This window comes from Notechis scutatus, chromosome 1 (genome assembly GCF_049901735.1).
Source record: "Notechis scutatus isolate UNSWTSFEM ecotype Mainland chromosome 1, rNotScu1.2, whole genome shotgun sequence".
Classification (NCBI taxonomy): domain Eukaryota; kingdom Metazoa; phylum Chordata; class Lepidosauria; order Squamata; family Elapidae; genus Notechis; species Notechis scutatus.
The window spans coordinates 322,807,624-322,827,837 of NC_142009.1; the positions used below are offsets into that span (position 1 = coordinate 322,807,624).

Genomic DNA, 20,214 nt, shown 5'->3' on the forward strand with positions numbered 1-20,214 from the left:
GGGAATAGGAATGGATTTCCAGAGGAAAAAAAAAATTGCAGACTACAGAAACTAGGAGCACTACTCAGTTGACCCTGAGGACACAGGTAAACCTCCAAGTGCTTCAACGACCCTCTAAAAGAATGCAAATGACCAGCCATCTGCAAGGGGAAAAAATCCTTCCATTCCCCGCTATCCTGTCAGAGCGGAAGAAGCTTCTTGGATGAGAAACGAAATGTCTTCAAAGAAAAAAACAAGAAAGTCCAGTCGCCTCCTGAAAAAGCACCGTTGGGATTACGGAGTAAGAGGAAATTCCGCATAGAAGATCTGCGCCAGAAGCTCGGGAGCAAATGTCTACCATTAAGCCCTTCAGGTGGGGGTCAACAGAAGAGACCCTGGCTGGCAATTTGCGCAAAGAGGCAAGAACGCTCAGAGATTGCGGTCTCGATTCCCGATGTAGTTTGTCTGACATCGAGCACTTGGGAAGGGGACTAATATTATTAATCCTGATTTAACGAAAGAGAATCCGAATCGCCGCAGAAGAACCTCGCCTGAATTGGCAAGCGTTGCCTTCCGCCTTTTAATGATTTTTATTTTAAAAATGCCGCGGCAAGTACCATCAACCTGGTAACTGGTTGCATTTGATTCTGTTGTCCCACTCTCGCTCCTTTTGGGGAGCGGAGGTTTTAATTGCGGAGTCCCGGATTTCATCTCTGAGATTCGGCCCTCCCTGGACTGCCGTTGTCCTCCTTTCCGGTAAAACCATTAGGCGCACACTGCCGTTGATGTATTGGCACGGGCTTGTAAAATAGAAACGAGATTGGCCTCGTTTAGCAACGGCGTAAGGTGCCGCGGGAGGCGGGGACGCTAGGTCCCTAGGTTTGGGGAGCTTACGGCGATCGAAGGCAAGGCCGGAGAGAGATGGGATCGTCTTCCCGGCGGGAGGGAAAGGAATTGCACTCTGCACATGCTCAGCTGCCCGAAGCGGCCCCCGGAGGCGCTTCCAAGCCGCAGGCCAAGTAAGGAAGGCGGCGGGGCGTCTCCATCCCGCTCTCTCCCTCCCTTGGTTTGGGCGGCCGCTGCGTCCCTGCTCTGCCAGACAGCGGTAGCACCAACTACAGCCGCTGGGCGCTCCAGAGGGGCTCGCTTTTCGCCGCTCGCCCGCTCGGTTCTCCTTCCAACAATGGACCTGATCGCGGCCCTGGATCTGGGCGATTTGGCCGCCGCCTTCGCCCGCCTGCCTGTCTTCCCTGTCTTCGACTTGGGCTACTTCATAGTCTCCCTCCTCTACCTCAAGTATGAGAAAGGTAAGCGGGGAGGAGAACCAGCTCCCCCCTTCGCCCTTCCCTTCCGGCGGGACAGGCGTTTTTTTTTTTTCCCCTTCTTCTTTTTCCCACGGCTAGGAAATCCGTTTTCGGCTGGTGCGAAATTTTCTGCCATTTTTTTTTTTTTACCCACTGACCTGCTTCGTCGTGTGTTATTAGCGTTAGCACTGATGAACAAATGGTATTTATGCCATTGATGAACAAATGGTATTCATGCCATCGATGAATAAATGCTATTTATTCATCCATACCCAGCCTTGTCCTTGTAATGTCAACAGAGACAGCTGGCCCTGGCTCTTGTTCCATGCCTCCACCCCGCCTCCATCCCTCCTGCCCTAGATCCCCCTGAAGGCATTCTTCCTCTACAGGTTGACTTGGCTTCCAGGATGGGCTTGTTCAAAATGAGTGGGTGGGCAGTGATTTGGGCCCAAAAGCTTTCTCCCCCCACACCCTCGGGGATGAGGATATCCTGGGATGAGGACCAGAATGGCAGAGCCTCTCTGCATAACAGCTAAAGAAGTTTCAGAGCTTGGCCATCAGCCTAGATTAAGAGGGATAAAGACGGGGTTGCAGGAGGTGAAAAGGGCAGGAAGGTGTCTTGAAAAAGTGACCCAGGGCTTCACAGAAAAAAGCAGAAATGATCTCCCTTCTTTCCTCAGTAGCCAAGTGGGGTAATCCACTGTAGTGGTTTTCCTCTCCAGCAGATTTGGTTTTATTTGAATCTAGTGGTCTTGAAAAAGATGAGAGGCGTGCAACCAATGCTGAATGGCCTCAAATTTGCCTCACCTATTGGAAGAGGGAAAAGAAAGTGACTGAAAGCAAAGTGGCCCCAGGGAGATCGGCCACCTCAACATCCTCAAACCCCCAAAACTTTATCCTTAAACTGTCTATCGTGGACCGTTCCTAAGAGGTCTGTAAGGGGGCGTGCATAAGCGCACCAGTGTGCTTACCGTCCCTGTCCTACTGTTCCCATGTATTTGTACTCAATTATTATGTATATACTCATATGTTTATATGTTATGTTCATACTTACACTTGTTTTCACATACATGCTTGACAAACTAAAATAAACAAATAAAATAAATCAGTCCAGTTCTCTGGTTGATGAACTGGCAGCTGTGAAGGGGTTGTCTTTGGTACAGTTGAGTCCCCTTGGCCTGGATTTCAAAGTACTGCTTTAGCAGCAGGAGAAGATTTAAGAGTCCTGATTCCAAAGACAGTTCTAAAATAAGAAATGAGCAAGTGGGAATATTCTCCTCTTCTCATCCACACCCAAGGGATGGATGTCTGTGAGAAACTTGAGCCCTTGCATCTGAGCCCCCTGGCTTGATGGATGTATGCAGATGGTGACCTTCTCCCGGAAAGGACAAGCTGGGTTCCTGCCCATGAAGGCTTAAAAATGGCAGGAATTGCCAGGCTCTTTAATATTGCCAGAGAGGGAATCGCTGGGAAGGAGAGAAAGGAATTGGACCTCAATTATCATCTAATCATTAGGATTCAGACAGAAAGCAAGGCAATTGCCAAAGGTTTTTCCAGCCTCCTCTGATTTTCCACACTTGCCAATTTCACAATCTGTCGTTTTTAAGAATTGAGAAGTCACGAGTATTGACACTGAGTTACTAGTCCTTATTGTTAGCAAGAGAGCCTGTATGGTCATAGAGGGAAAAGTGGGGAGGTTCTGGTAAAAAGAATAAAGCTGGGTTATTATTAATGGATTTTGGAAATGATGTTTTAAAATAACCAATGACCAAAAGTCATTTCTCTACCCTGGTCAAACTTATAGACTATTGCTTTACTGTTTACAACGTTCATTTAGAATGATCAAAGGTTTTCAAACTTGACAGCTTTAAGACTTGTGGACTTCAACTCCCAGAATTCCTGAGTTAATATGAACAGAGGAGGAATTCTGGGAGTTGAAGTCCACAAGTCTTAAAGCTGTCAAGTTTGAAGACCCCTGAATTATATCATTAGGGCTTAAATTCACTAACTTCCTTCCGAAGTTCAAGTTTATCATCAGCCAAATAGGTTCATTGAATAAATTAAGGCTTTCTTTCTTTCTTAGCCCTGTCTACACCACAAGGTTGTTAGTGTGAGGCAGGGGTCCTCAAACTTGGCAACTTTAAGACTTGTGGATTTCAACCGCCAGAATTCCTCAGCCAGCATAGCTGGCAGAGGAATTCTGGGAGTTGAAGTCCACAAGCATAGCTGGCTGAGGAATTCTGGGAGTTGAAGTCCACAAGCATAGCTGACTGAGGAATTCTGGGAGTTGAAGTCCACAAGTCATAAAGTTGCCAGGTTTGGAGACCTCTAGTGTGAGGCATAATTACAGTAGAGGACCAAATGATCTTGAGTTGCTGAAGAAAAGGCAGGATGTAACTCCAGTTAAAGTGTTCCTTCTTTCTGCAATACAGAAAAATCATATATCATCTTGAAAATGCACAATAGCTGCAGAAATCCAGATTCCTCTTCTTCCAAAGCACCTATTTTCAGGTGCAGACCAGAGATAGTATTCAGCAGGTTCTGACCAGTTCTGGTAGCGGAAATTTTGAGTAGTTTGGCGAACCGGCAAATACAACCTCTGACTGGCCCTGCCCCCATCTATTCTCTGCCTCCCGAGTTCCAGCTGATCGGCTGGGTCTTCTTTTGTTGCCCGGCACAGGAGAACCTAGCTGGAAAGCAGGTTAGTGGGATTGGGAGGGAATGGAGATTTTACAATATCCTTTCCCTGCCACGCCCACCAAGCCACACCCACAGAACCGGTAATAAAAAATGTTGAATCCCACCACTGGGGCAGACAATATAAAGAACCTTCCTTAGGCTAGCCCAGGGGTAGGGAAACTTGGCTCTTTTATCACTTATGGACTTCAACTCCCAGAATTCCTGAGTGAGCCATAAAAGGTTCCCCATCCCTGGCCTATGTCCTACATTTGTATATTAAACAGTCCCATTCAGGTCAAAAATTGATTTCCCCACAACTGAAAAACCAGTAGGCCAGGGATGGGGAACCTTTATGGCTCACTCAGGAATTCTGGGAGTTGAAGTCCATAAGTGATAAAGAGCCAAATTTCCCCACCTTGCGCTAGTCAAACCAGCCTTATCTCTGTCTTGGTAAGGTAGTTGTTCACTAAGACTGGAGTAATACGGTGTTTGATCAGAAGAATGCGCAGATTCCAGGTTCGCTTGGCTAGCCTGCTAGAACAGGGGTGTCAGCTAGGCTGGCTCTGGGCAGGGGCAGCTGAAGGTGGGGGATCCGGAGAAGGGACTGGGGTGTTGCAGACCTCTCCCTGGCCGGGCAGAACCCCTTTCGCCCAGGACGGTGCAGCGGCGAACCGTAATGGTCACGAAAGTCACGAAGCTGGCAATGGGTAAGAATGCACAGAGAGGAAGTTTGAGAAAGTGATTGAGAGGAATCTCGAAAGTTTTTCGGGCTCCTAGGACTCCCAAGACATATTTAATAAAATTCCTGAAAAGTATGACTTTCTGAATAATACCTGCCAGAAGAGTGAAAAAGCGGCTGTTTGAAGGTGCTGAAAGGATAGCTTTCCTCTTTTCCCACGGAATAAATAACTTGATATTAAGAACCTATTTCTTTAGGTGGAAATTGGTTTTGCGAGTGAGTGGAAGAGAGAGGATTAAAAAGAAAATATTTGTATGCTAAGACTTTGTTGGAGCAGATGCCTTAAGGATTTGAAGACTAGAATATATTGTAATAAGATTTTAAACAGATTTGGACTTTCTTTCTCTTGATTGATATTACCCCAGAAGGAGAAAGTGAGAACTCTGCCTTGGTTTGGACTGATTGATAACTTTGGGACTGTTTTATCTTTTTTATTTTCTTTTGAATATTCTGGTTGTTGTAAGAAGAAAGAAGGAGAAAAGAAAAGAAAAGATTTATAATGGCTCTTTTTGTTGAGGAACTAAGAAAAGAATATGAACAAGCAAAAAAAAATGGTAAAGATGGTGTGGAAGAAGCTTTCCTTTTCTTAGAAATGGCGCTACTAATTATCAACAAACATTACAACAGATGAAGACAGCAGAGGAACAAGAAAGAAAGGAAGGAGCCATCTTTAATGAATCTCAGAATTTGATCCAGAAAGAAGGAAGAGAGAAAGAAAAGAAAAGAAGAGAAAAGAAGAAAACTAAAGGACTTAAGGACTTAAGATCTAAAAAACATTTAAGAAAGGGAAAATAAAGTGCAAAACCAATATGATGATAGTAAACAAAGGGGAAAAGGAATACGACAGAGAAGGGAAGCCGGTAAGGCAGAGGCTAGAAGAAGGGGGGTAGAAAGGTTTGTTGGGAGAAGAAAGAAAGGGAAAAGGTGGAGAAAAGCTACAACGCTTTTGAAATTAAATGAAAAAGGAATTTTTTAGATAATGGATAAAGTATAATTTTTTAAAAAAAAAAGATTTTGCAAGGTACATAAGATGAGATGGTAGTATTGCAATGGTTTAAGAGTTGATAAGAGATTAAAATGTTAAATGTTTAAAATGATTGGCTTTAAAACTTAATAATAGGAGAGGTTTAGAATATTGTTTTAATTAAAGAGTTTAATAAATTATGGTATTGATGTTATTATAAAATTTTTTATAGTATTTTTTTTTTAATATTTGGATTTATTGTCCAATTATGCACTAATTGTGGATGGATTAGTTAGATAGAATGTACCAAGCAAAATCTGATTGGGTATTAGATATTATTTTAAAGATTAATTTGATTAACTTAGGGGGAGATAGAAAGGCATCATACTCTGATTAATGATTTCAGGAGAAACTGATTTTCTTTTTTTTTTCATAAGGAATGAGACAAAGGGATGATAAAAATGGACAAAAGATACAAATATAATGATTCAAACTAAGATGATTAATTAAGGTAGAATTAAGAAGTGTGAAATATGTGGAGAAGTTAATATGGAAGGCTTAGAATGGTAACAAAATAAAGTAATGATATGTAAGATGAGCATGAATATAATTGAAGTCCATGAAGAGAGAGATGACCTGGGTCCAAGTTACTTTCCAAAAAGATTTTTTTATGTTTTGTGTGTTGTGTGTTATGTCTTTTTTGGGGGAGAATTGGTAAAACTTGTAGAAATATAGAATGAGAATAATGGTAACTAAGTCAGAAAGAAACAGATGAAATAATAATAATGATATTGAATAAGAGTAAAGAGAAGTAAAGAGAAATTGAATAAGAGGTTTTGGTATATTATATGGAAATGGTTTAAAATAGAATCATAATTTATCTGACTTGTTAAATTTACAATGGAAAAGGTTTAAACATGTAATGAATAATGATAATTTGTGTGTTTTGCAAATTAATAAAACTTGTTTTAAAAAAAAAAAAAAAATTGATTTCCCCCACAACTGAAAAACCAGTAGGCCAGGGATGGGGAACCTTTTATGGCTCACTCAGGAATTCTGGGAGTTGAAGTCCATAAGTGATAAAAGAGCCAAATTTCCCCACCCTTGCGCTAGTCAAACCAGCCTTTATCTCTGTCTGGCAGGGACTGGAGTAATACGGTGGTTAATCAGAAAGATAAGATTCTTCCTCTAGAACAGGGGTGTCAAACTTGTGGCCTGTGGGCCGGATGTGTCACACGCTGGCCACACCCACGCCCAGTTCAGTGAAGGGGGGAAGACGTCACGAAAGTCACGTGATGACGACGTGACAATGCAAGTTTGACACCGATGCTCTAGAAGAATCTCCAGAACTTCCAGGCCACTTTCAGAAGCTCTGCATATTATGTAACATTCAATTCTGGGCAGAAATGACTCATTTCCCTCAGTTCACCTTCCCTGAAAGTCATTTCGCTAATTATTCCTGCAATAGCATCCCTGGCTTCTTGGTGACTCCTCTCCACCACCAGTTGCGGATTCCTTTCTGCAATTAATAGCATGGATTCGCAGCTGCTTCATCTTCGCATAGAGGGCAGAGAAGGAATTCTTTAGGCCATCCACCAGAGCCTGACTTGCTTCAGATAATATGTATTGGTTGTTTTACACATTCTTGAAGAAGTTAAACAGTGACTGGAAAATTTCCCACCTGCAAAATTTGATATGTTCTATTAGTATCAGAACGTAGAAACCTTATGGCTCTTACTTGACTTCCTTTGCCAAAGCCCTGGGCACAATCTCCAGACAACCTCCAAAACATTGCTAAATGATACTTTTAACTGTGACAAAAGGAAAAACAGGTTTACCATTTGAAGTGTGTTCAATTAAGTTTGTCAGTCATGTTTTCCTCTCACATTGCTTATTTCTCTTATAGCAATAGCACTTATATACCGCTTTATAGTGCTCTCTAGGTTTACAGCAGGGTCCCCACCTCTCCGACGCCGCTGCGTGGGGGGCGTCTGGGGGCACTTTGAAGCGCGGGGGTCGAAGGGTACAAAAGGGCGCGCCGCGGGAGCGGCGGGCTCCCAGCTCTCGGCGGGGCGCCTTTTGATGGACAGCGCCGGGTGAGCTTTCACCCGCCTTACCAGAGGGTCAAAGGGTGTTCGGGGCCCTCCAACGTAACCTTTTGGGTCAGATGCCCCAACCATTTTGGGTCCCATTTTACCCACCTCGGAAGGATGGAAGGCTGAGTCAACCTTGAGCTTGGTGGGATTTGAACTGCCAAATTGTAGGCAGCTGGCTGCAGAAGTAGCTTGCAATACTGCACTCTAACCACTGCACCACAGAGGCTCCTATCTTTATCCTGGTCTTGCCCACTTTTTGAATGCATCTTGCATAGCATGTATAGAAAAGGGGGAAAAAAGGAAAAGAAAACACTCATTTTAGACTGAATCTTTATTCTTGGCACCTACCTGGAAATATCCATATAATTTTCCCTACAATAGGGTGGAAGTGTTTGCTGCTTCCTTCTTTTGGGAATGTCATTCAGAAGTCAAGTGCAAACCTCACCCTAAAAGACAATATTTGCACACCTCCTTCTTGAACAAAAGAAATCAACGTTCAAATGTTTGCTCGTTCCCTATTCAAGATTCCCTCAGCCTCCCTATTCCCTGGACTATAAAATGGAACACGGGTTAGAATAATTGAATCATGGGTTGGAAGGGATCTGGAAGTTTGGAGGTCTTTTAGTTCAACCCCCTGCCCAAGTAGTAATTGTCTTTTGCCATCTTGGACAAAGGGTTGTCCAAACATTTCTTGAAAAGCTTCAGTGATGGAGCACCCATAACTCTGGGAGACAAGCTGTTCCGTTGGCTAATTGTTGTCACTGTCAGGAAATTTCTTCTTAGTTCCAGATTGGATCTCCCTAATGGGATTCTATCCATAGCTTCTTATTCTGCATTTAGGTGCTTTGGAGGATAAACCAACTCCTTCCCCTGGGGCAGCCCTTCATGTATTGGAAGACTGCTATCATCATGTCTCCTACGACAGGGGTCTCCAACCTTGGCAACTTGAAGAGTTGTGGACTTCAACTCCCAGAGTTCCTCAGCCAGTGAAGCTGAGGAAGTTGGGAGTTGAAGTCCACAACTCTTAAAGTTGCCAAGGTTGGAAACCCCTATCCTATGAGCCTTCTCTTTGTTAAGCTAAGCATACCTTGTTCCTTTAGCTTTCTTCGTTGGATGCCATCTCCAGACCCTTATCATCTTTGTTGCTTTTCTCTGCACTCTTTCTAGGGCTTCAGCATCTTTTTTGCATCATGGTGGGCAGAATTGGATGGAATATTCAAAATGTGACCTCACCAGTGTGATATAGAGCAGTGCTACCATTTAAGATAACCTTTATCGTCATTTTTTTTCTGTGGGCACTCTGGCACACATTAAAAAAGAAATTTTGTTGCCTGCTCTCAAAAATGTACACATACATAACACACATATAGATATGCTGTACACATTCATACATCCTAACCCAAGGGTCTTCAAACTTGGAAAGTTTAAGACTTGTGGACTTCAATTCCCAGAATTCCTGAGCTAACATGACTGGAGGAGGAATTCTGGGAGTTGAAGTCCACAAGTCTTAACGCTGTCAAGTTTGAAGACTCGTGCCCTAACCTAACATATAAATACATATAAATCGCTCTCCATCTTGAATACAGAGCGGAAAGAGGAAGCTTGAGAGTTCACAAGGTTGATACTGTATGGAACAAAGCTGTGGCTGAATCTGGATGTTCTGCTTCAGATACCATGAAGCTGCCTCCCAGAAGGTAACAAGGAAAACAAGACAGGAATAGGACGTGTAGCATCCCAGACAATCCTGCGGATGCTCCCCCAGCATCACTTAAGTGCTATGTCCTGGATAGAAAGGAGTGAATTGCCAATGATCTTTTTTGCCATCCTCACCACTCTCTGAGCCCCATTCCTGTCTGAAGCAGTAGTGTTTCCAAACCAGATACTAATCCAATAGGACAAGGTGCTCTCGATCGATCCCTCTGTAGAAAGTGGTGAGGACAGAGGGAGGAAGATGTACTTTTCTCATCTGACGCAGAAAATACAGGCACTGCTGAGTCCGGTTCTGTGGGCATGGCTTGGTCGGCATGGCGTGGCTTTGTTGGCTTGGCAGGGGAAGGTTACTGCAAAATCCCCACTCCTGGGGGAAGGATACTGTAAAATACCCATTCCTTCCCCACCCCACTGACCTGCTTTCCAGCTCTGTTCTTCTGTGCAGGACAACAAAAAAAGACGATCAGCTGGGACTTGGGAGGCAGAGAATAGATGGGGGCGGGGCCAGTCAGAGGTGGCATTTGCCGGTTCTCTGAACTACTCAAAATTTCTACTACCGGTTCTCCAGAACTGGTCAGAACCTGCTGAATACCACCCCTGAGTGTCTCACTGTTGAGCGACCAAGCCAGCCTACTCATTAGCTGCACAGCCAGAAATTTGACGTTGCTAATTATCTCCACAGGTGAATCCTTTATACCCAGGAGTGTGACTGTGCCTGCCTTTTCTGAAATTGATAATGATCTCTTTAGTTTTTCCAACATTTAAAACAAGGCAGTTTTTATTCCACTGGTTCACCAAACCTTCTCTACCTCCTTGCAGGAAGCACGCTCATTTCCCTTGATCTGTTGATGCAGCCAAGGACTGCATTGGCTTTTTTGGCAGCTGCAGCACAATGCTGACTCAGACTTTTAAGGGGTGATTCATCAGGACAACTCAGATCCTTCTCATAATTTCTATAAGGAAAAAATAATTCCTGATACCGTAGTTCTTTTATGGATTAAAGATCTGTAGGGTATCTTGTGAACAGTTCTTCCTACTCCCACTTTATTTTTAGACCATAGCAAACATATCAGTTTCCTTGGAAGAGGGGATCCAAATTCCAATCTAATGGCTGCAGAGGTGAGAACAGCTGCTCTGGAGTACAGGTAACCCTCGACTTCGTTTAGTGACCGTTCAATGTTAACAAAGGCACTGAAAAAAACTGACTTATGACCATTTTTCACACTTATGGCCATTGCAGTATCCCCATGATCACACAATCAAGATTCGATTTAGACCACTGACTCATATTTATGACTATTGCTATGTCCCAGGGTCAAGTGATCACCTTCTGAGAAGCAAAGTCAATGGGGAAGCCAGATTCGCTTAACAACCGTGTTACTAATTTAACAACTGCAGTGATTTACTAGGAAAGCCAAGGAAAATCATCAAAGCCATAAAAAAGCAAAAGTTAAGAATATTTTGGACATGCAATGCGACACCCGGAAAAATATGGCCTACTTCACTTACTCCTCCAGGGAAAGATTGAAGGCAAACGAGGTTCAGGCAGAAGAAGAAGATCATGGCTTCAAAATTGAAGAGGCTGGTTTGGTGAAAACTCAGCAGCACTTTTTCATGCGACTGTTAATAAAAATATGATCGCCAACGTCCAATGACAGATATGGCACAAGAAGAAGAAATGATTTACTTAACAAACGTGACAAGTAAAGTTGTAAAATGGGACAAAACTTACTTAATAAATTTCTCACTTTCTCAAGCAACATAAATTTTGGGCTCAGTTGTGGTCGTAAGTCCAGGACTACCTGTACTATGCATTGTCTGGTTCATTCATTTGAACCTGCCAAAGTTGACAGGACTTACAGAGACAATGAAGGGCTGGATGATACTTTGACAGTCAACATATTGATTATGGAGCATTGTTTCCAATATTATTGCCGAGCATATCCATGTATTTATTTATTTATTTATATTTATTTATTTTATTTGTCAAGAGCTTACAATATAACAGAAACAAGAACAAACATAAGTTTAAATACAAGAAATAGGAACTAATAATTGGGGACAATAGGACAGGGACGGTAGGCATGATTGTGCGTTTATGCACACCCCTTATTTAGTCCCAGGAGCCAAGCCGGAAGATTTTACAATACCATCGGATGCATCACCTGGGATGTATAGGTAGCCCATCCTTGGGTTGTACCATAAGTTGACAGAGTTAAATATTACATTTTAAACAAATCAGCACACAAGCTACATATTTATGGAACTTTTGCTTGAGAACAAAGGCCCATGATGGTAGCGAGCATTGGACAGAAAGAAGCAACAGTGCCAACATTAGAATAGCTTGCTCAAGAGCATTGCCCACAGGTTTGGTAACCTCTTTTTTTTTTTTTTTGACTGAATCTGCTGCCTGCTCTGAACTGACAAAATTCAGATTGGTCTATGGTTAAGGTGCTGGCCTAAGGACTAGGAGACTGTGAGTTCTAGTCCCACTGTAGGCATCAAAAACTATCTGGATGACTTTGGGCCAGTTATTCTCATTTCAGCCCAACCCACCTCACAATCAGTGCATCTGAATCAATAAATACCGTGTAGCAATATAGGTGGCTAATAAATTTTATAAATAAATAAATATAGAAAGAAAGAAAGACAGACAGACAGACAGACATATCCAAGTTAAAGCATAAAACCATATTTTTTAAAAAAGCTAAAAACATTAACCTATTCCTCAAAGCAGTGTTTCTCAACTTCAAAGTCTTTAAGACATGTAGACTTCCATGCCCAGAATTCCCTAGCCAACATCTGACAGCTGAAGTTGCTACATCTGAAAGCTGCTGAGATTGAGAAACATTGCCTTAAAAACAACCCAAACTCTAGCCGAAAGGATCCCGTTTGAGTCCCTGGATTTTCCTGGTTTCTTGTTGATTTGCAATCATTTTTAGAGGTTCCAATTCCATGCTCAGTCCTTAACTTCCTGAGGCTTTGGATTTTAAATAACAGTTTTCTCTCTAGAAAGAGAAGGAGGGGCTGAAGAAATATAGAGACTCAGGAAGGTGACTGTGGTAATATAACCTATTGATCATTTTATCATTTTCTGTAAGGCCTTTGTATAACTAGCAGTAAGTCTAGGAGATGTGGCATTCTGGTGGGGTAGGAGTATCTTTGCTCAGAGTGCCTCTATTCTGTTTTGATTCTGCCAGTTTAGAAGGAATAGGAAAATGGGTGAAAGTTCAAGGTACAAGATACAAAGTTGTGCTTTCTCATGGGACTTTCCAAACTTTCCCATGAGACTTTCCGTGGCTATATGATCTCATCCTAGCAAGGTAACATCTGGGACTTTCCAAGATTGTGTGTTCTCATGCTGGTGAAGTAATCTCCTGTTGAGGTCATTGTTTTCTGAATATGCAGACTGTATTTTGCTTGTGTGTTTTCTCAATAAATACTGCTACCTGAGTTCTCTCAGGGTTGGCATTTTTCTCAGAGACAGTTCCTGTGTCTCATTTCAATGTCAAACCACCATAAATGGTGACCCGACGTGATAGCTTGAAAGCTATCGTTTCCCGCATCCTATACTCATCGTCGCGGACGCGACTGGGCCCTCATCTTCTTCGCTGGACGAAGATAGATTCTTTTCGTGAGTATGGGGGAGATCTCTCGAAGGCTCAGAAAGAGCACATCAGGGAATTGAGAGGGATCATTGGGAATAGTTTTGGGTTTGGAATTGGCAGTAGGGGTTGTGCTGTAGGAAAGAAAGAAATTGAGGACTTACTACAGTATGTTTGGAAAAATATTAAGTCATATCCGGAGGGAGGTAGTATTAAGTAGAGTCCTGGAAAAGATAGGGAAATTTTTGCACGAAGAACCTCGTGCCCCTTCTTCAATTTTGTTAACCTGGAGGGTGATAATGGATGCCTTAGCTACTTATGAACAACCGCTCCTATCACCCCGAAGAAGGTTTGCCGCTTTACCATGCGGTACGTTATGTTGCCGACGGCACCTCCAGATAAATCTGGGGACTGTCTGGCGCTAGAAATACTTTGTCAGAAGATAAGAGTTTACCTTTAAGGGTTCAGGTGGATGCAGTTACTGCAGCTATTCAAGAAGCAAAGAATAGAGGGAACTATCAGGAGATGATTTGGTGGAGTTTGGAGTAGAGTTCAACTTAATCCAGTGGAAATTGTCATGGATGCTGCATTAAATCCGCAGAGCGGGAGTGGAAGCCTTTACAGCTCAGAATTTTGAGGGAAGTTAAGCAAGCAGCAAAAGAATATGGTGTTAGAACGCCATATACTCAGGCATTGTTAGAAGCAGTTGGTTATGGAAATAAAATGATTCCGCTGACTGGAAAGCTCTGTTGAATATGATTTTAACTCCAGCTCAATATTTGGTGTTAGATCAGAAATGGAGACAGCTGGCAGTCCAGAGGGGAACAGCAAATGTTACCCCAGATCAGCTTTACGGAGCTGGTAATTTTACAACAGTGGAACAACAGAGAGATGGTATGCCTGAGGAAGGGTTCATTCTTCTCCCACAAATAATTTTTCAAGCCATAGGGTCTCTCCCTGACGGCGAAGGTGGTGAGAAGACCTTTACTAACATCAAACAAGGGAACAATGAACCCTATGAAAATTTCATTAGCAGACTGAAATTGGCTATTGAAAGACAAATTGATAATCAATTCGCCCAGAAAGAGTTGCTTTTTAAGTTAGCAGTAGAACAAGCTAACACAGATTGCAAAAGATTTTAAATCCACTGGTAGCAAGTGGAGAGAGAGAAATCGCAGATTTGATTAATGCATGTAGGAAGGTTGGAAGTCAGTCTTTTAACATGGAAACTTTAGCTCTGGCTTTACAAACAGGACATGCTCAAAAGGGGAATTGTTTCAATTGTGGGAAGCCTGGACATTTTAAAGCGCAATGTCGGGCTCCTGGAGGAGGTCAAAGTCAGCAGAATAAGAGATCAATGGGACAGGGTGTTCGTCCTAAATCAGTGTGCCCAAAATGTAAGAAAGGATACCATTGGGCATATCAGATGCTCCTACAGTTTTTACTGATGGAGGGAAAGTTTTTGGTGCTTGTGTTTGGAAAGATAAATCTGAATTTGGCATACAAAAGTGACTTCAGAGCAGAAGTCTGCCCAGCAGGCAGAACTTGCTGCTGTAGTTTTGGCTTTTCAAAATTTTCACAATCAGGATTTTAATTTAATAGTGGATTCATTGTATGTGTATAATTTGTTACCCTTTGTAGCAGGTTCTTATTTGTCTCCTGGAATATCACCTGATATTTTAAGATTGCTTTTGTTGTTACAAGGATGTTTGGAGCAGCGTGTGAATGTGTGTTTGTTGCTCACATTCGTAGTCATAGTAATTTGCCTGGAATTTTATCACAAGGTAATGCCAAAGCTGACAGTGCTGTAACTTCAGTCCTCACTGTCCAGCCATGGGATAGTCATAGTTATTTTCATCAAAATGCTAAAGCATTGGCACAGCAATTCAAACTTACTACTGCAGAAGCTGCTGCCATAATTCAACAATGTCCAACTTGTTCAAAGCAGGGCACGAATATCCCTATGGGAGTTAACCCCAGAGGTTGAAACCTTCAATGATTTGGCAAATGGATGTTACTCAATATCCACCATTTGCGCCCTGGAAATATATACATGTGACTGTGGATACTTACTCAAGACCATGTTAACTAAATTAAATAAAAAAGGAGGAAGCTCCTGGGGCTTCTGGATTCAAGATCAATTAAATCTAGCTTTGTATACTTTAAATTTTTTAAATTTGTCTGGTAACCCCTCTGCGCGGCCAGCAGGCATTTTTCTTCTCCTTCTACAGATGCGGTGAGACCTCGGGTGTTGGTGCGGTTCCTTCCAGATCCAGCATGGGTTCCTGCTGAGCTGATAACGTGGGGACGTGGTTATGCAGCAGTTGAACATCTTGGTCAAATTCGTTGGGTTCCTGGTCGGTGTGTTCGGCCTGATCATTCGCAGAGCACCTGTGAAGGAAGTTTCGGAACAGCAGGATGGCGCATCTGTGGTTCCTGATCCTGTTGATTCTGCCTAATCTGTCCTGGGCTGCTCGGGTGCGGAGAGAGCAGCGACAGCATGTTCAGCGTGCCGGAGATTTGGGCGATGATTTGTGGACCGATAATAATTACATTAAAGATTTGCGCACAACTGCCAAAAACTTGAACATCACCAATTGTTGGTTGTGTATGCACCTTCCTGGGAGAGTGGGAGAAGGACTAACATTGCATGGAGTGCCTTTTGAGGAAAAAGATTTAATAAAGAATGCAACCTGGAGAAAACAGTTGTCTTGTGCTACAACAGAGCAATTCCAGATCCTAGCCATGGAGGTAATCTATGGACACAAATTTCTCGAGGTCTTATCCCGCCTTTGGGAATTGCTATGAACTATAGAGATATTCATATTTTAAATAATTTTACTGTTGCTATGTTTAATGATACTATAAAGAATATTAAGATGATTAATGTAGAAATGTCTGAAATTCGTACAGTTACTTTGCAAAATCGATATGCTTTAGATATTATGTTAGCTGCCCAAGGAGGAGTTTGTGCTTTAATTCATTCGCATTGTTGTGTTTTTATACATAATTATGAGCCAAACATTACAAAGACTGTTCAGGACATGGAAGATCGTATTGCTCAGCATCAATCTGGAGCTGATGGGTTTAATGCATCATTCTGGGACAGTCTGTGGTCCTGGCTTCCTGATGGATCTTGGTTTCGCTCCTTATTGCAAGGGGTTGTTATTATTATTGCTATATGTATCCTATTATGTTGTTTTATTCAATGTATTCCTAATCTATTACAAATGTGTACCTCAGTCTTCCGGCGTGAGGGATCAGGTCATGAGGAACTGTGTACTATGCCACTAAAACACCCCCTATCTTTGAATAAATAAAAAGGAGGGAATGTGGTAATATAACCTATTGATCATTTTATCATTTTCTGTAAGGCCTTTGTATAACTAGCAGTAAGTCTAGGAGATGTGGGCATTCTTGGTGGGGGTAGGAGTATCTTTGCTCAGAGTGCCTCATTCTGTTTTGATTCTGCCAGTTTAGAAGGAATAGGAAAATGGGTGAAAGTTCAAGGTACAAGATACACAGTTGTGCTTTCTCATGGGACTTTCCAAACTTTCCCATGAGACTTTCCGTGGCTATATGATCTCATCCTAGCAAGGTAACATCTGGGACTTTCCAAGATTGTGTGTTCTCATGCTGGTGAAGTAATCTCCTGTTGAGGTCATTGTTTTCTGAATATGCAGACTGTATTTTGCTTGTGTGTTTTCTCAATAAATACTGCTACCTGAGTTCTCTCAGGGTTGGCATTTTTCTCAGAGACAGTTCCCTGTGTCTCATTTCAATGTCAAACCACCATAGGTGACCTTAATGGAAATATGCAAGAAAAAAACTTAGGCAAAAGGGGGATCAAACATTTTTAAAGCTCACCCAGAGCCATGAGATAACATTCAAAAGAGGCTCAAGCACATTCCTGCCTGATTCACTAAAAAAGGGAGAGGAGATACAACAGTATCAGATGCACAAAATTCTGTTTTTATAGCCAATCTCAATAACAAAATGTTTTAGCCCTCCTAGAAGGAGTATCTTCCAAGTCTACCATGTATGGCTGAGAAGAGATTTCCCTATTCTTTGTGCTATTAAGTAGGAACTCTCCTACTCGAGAGAAAGGTGATTAAATATCTATTAAGAAGTAGCCGACAGGCTTCACAACAGAAGTAAGCTGCCAGGACTGAAGTGCGTTGTTTCAAGGTTTTTCAACCTAGGGCAGCTGGATTTGAACCCATAGTTTTCTCCGTCTTCTATCTCTACAGGTGCGGTGGAACTGTCCCGGAACAGCCCCTTGGCCTCTTGGTTCTGTGCTATGCTGTACTGCTTTGGTAGCTATATCCTTGCTGATCTACTGCTTGGAGAATCCCCTATTGATTACTTCAGCAACAACTCCAACATACTTCTGGCTACAGCAGTCTGGTAAGGCCACCTTCTGTGACCTAAGGCTAGGCTCCAATGCTGAGCCAGGATTTAGGAATAGCAACAGCACTTATATACTGCCCCATAGTGCTTTACAGCATTTCCTGAGGGTTTATAGTGTCATATAATATAATGTTATATTATCCTCAAGAATCTGGACCCTCATTTTATATGACCTTGGAAGGATGGAAAGCTGAGTTCATCGGGATCAAACTCTTGGCTGTGGGCAGAGTTAGCCTGCAATATGCATTCTAACCACTGCACCACCAGGGTCCTTTCACTCCATTTCTCTGTTGGAGTTCCTTTTGGCTACCAAAAGAGATATTTTTAAAAAAACAGAGTGAACATAAATATGACTCCAGGTTAATTCATGTGCTTGACACATAACAATAGCTGAAGCTGTTAAGTTGTTAATTTCACATTGCTATTGTTGGATAAGGGAAAGAACTGCTACCACTGCCAAGGAGTGCATATGAAGGAGAGATATACTAAGACTCCTCCTTCCAGGCTTCCCAAACTAATGTAAGAAGAGATAATTGAGAATCTTGTGCTAAAAATATAATATGGTTGTTATGGAATAAGTAGTCATGTCTTGGATTATGTCTTATCATCTATCTATCTATCTATCTATCTATCTATCTATCTATCTATCTGTCTATCTATATCTATCTATCTATCTATCTATCTATCTATCTATCTACCTACCTACCTACCTACCTACCTACCTACCTACCTACCATATTCATCCATCCATCCATCCGTCATCTTTGCTAATCATCTAAGGATAGATGGATGATGCTAAAAGATACATGGATGGAGAGATGGACAGGTAGACATATGATTGAAGATGGAGCGTAGATGTATTTTACAAGCCATGGTGTTTTAAAATGATAACATGTAGATCCTGACATCAGCACACAATGATACAATTACATAGTGCCTAATGATATCCAAGTCAAATGTATGTGTCACTTATATGATGATTTCAAGATGCACAAGTTGTTATTTTCTCTACTGCCACACATACATACCCACCCTTTGTAGAGTGGGGAATCTAACAGGTCAATGTAAATTAAACATATATTATTCAATGATTAAATATTCATTACCAAAACATTTGCTAGATGATAAAAGAGGCAAAGTTTAATTGGTAAATCAATTAAAAAAATTATCTTCTACAAACAAGAAGATAAGGCATGGAACTCCCTAAAAAAAATAGCAATTTGTTTTTTTTCCTGCTGTTATCTTCTCAAAAATTGCCTTTTTAAGGCCTACAATAGAGTCTCCATCATGAAAGGCTGAAACATATTTCTTCTCTCACTTCCTTTTTTTTATGTTGATGTCAAAACTCTTTAAACCCAATGACCAGTATCACTTTTTAATTCTGCATTGCTTTCCAGGTACCTAATCTTCTATTGTCCGTTGAACTTATTTTACAAGTGTGTCAGCTTCCTGCCAGTCAAACTGATTTTTGTGGCGATGAAAGAGGTAGTCCGAGTTCGCAAGATTGCTGCTGGTGTTCATCATGCCCACCACCATTACCACCATGGTTGGTTCATTATGGTCATCATTGGATTTGTCAAAGGTGAGCTGTGTCATTTCAGCATTGTGATTCCCACGTGGTATTTATTTAATTTTTATTTGATTTGATTTGTCAATCACTTACAAGATAATAAGTATAAGTATAAACATAGTTATGAATACATGGATACATATAAGAAAAATAAAAGAAACAATAGGATAGGGACGGTAGGTACGTTGGTGCGCTTATGCATGTCCCCTATAGACCTCTAAGGAAAGGGGTGAGGTCAATAGTAGACAGTCTAAGATTAAAGTTTTTGGGATTTGGGGAAGAAACCACAGAGTCAGGTAGAGTATTCCAGACATTGTCCACTCTGTTGCTGAAGTTGTATTTCCTGCAATCAAGTTTGGTGCGGTTAACCTTGAGTTTGGATCTATTGTATGCTCTTGTATTGTTATGGTTGAAGTTGAAGTTGAAGTATTCGTTGACCTGTAGGACATTGCAAGGTATGATTTTATATACTGTACATAGATCAGACCGAAGACGGTATAGTTCTAGGTTTTCTAGGTCTAGAATTTCAAGTCTGGTGGCATAAGGTATTCTGCAATGAGTAGAGGAGTGTAGAACTCTTCTTGTGAAATATTTCTGGACTTTCTCAACTGTGTTAATATCAAATACGTAACGTGGGTTCCAGACTGATGAGCTGTATTCGAGTTTTGGTCTAGCAAATGTTTTGTATGCCCTAGTTAGTAGTGTGATATTACCAGAGAAAAAGCTACGTAGGATTAGGTTAACAACTCTTAATGCCTTTTTGGCTGTGTAATTACAGTGGGCTTTAGCACTTAGATCATTAGAGATGAGTATTCCAAGGTCCTTGATGGAGTTTGGATCATCAACAAGGTCTTGAAAATTCAGAAAAATTCATTCAGAAAAAAAATAAGGTGGTGGAGTGGCAAGTATCAGAACTACTGAGATGCAGATTAGGCTGATATTTCTCATCCTCTGTGGAAGAAAGGAAGGTAGTTATAGTCTTTACTTCTGAGACAAAATGTCCTCTTGCATAAAACAAGGATGGAGAACCTATCACTCTTCAGATGTTGCTGAATTATTACTTCTAACTGTTCCAGACAGCATGGCCAGTAAGAAGGAATACTAAGAGTTACAGGTCATGAACATCATTCTAGATTGATACAAATTCCCAGCATGGCT

General features: G+C 41.7%; 1 protein-coding gene across 1 annotated transcript in view; it reads left to right on the forward strand.

Annotated features, from left to right (window-relative positions):
- Nucleotides 1-770: 770 nt before the first annotated feature.
- Nucleotides 771-20,214, forward strand: part of TMEM38A (transmembrane protein 38A) — a 28,638-nt gene continuing 9,194 nt past the window's right edge. Inside the window, exons 1-3 of the mRNA XM_026670927.2 lie at nucleotides 771-1,286; nucleotides 17,327-17,483; nucleotides 18,884-19,068. Coding sequence (XP_026526712.2) covers nucleotides 947-1,286; nucleotides 17,327-17,483; nucleotides 18,884-19,068 — 682 coding nt within the window. The 5' untranslated portion in view covers nucleotides 771-946. The remainder of the gene's footprint in view (nucleotides 1,287-17,326; nucleotides 17,484-18,883; nucleotides 19,069-20,214) is intronic.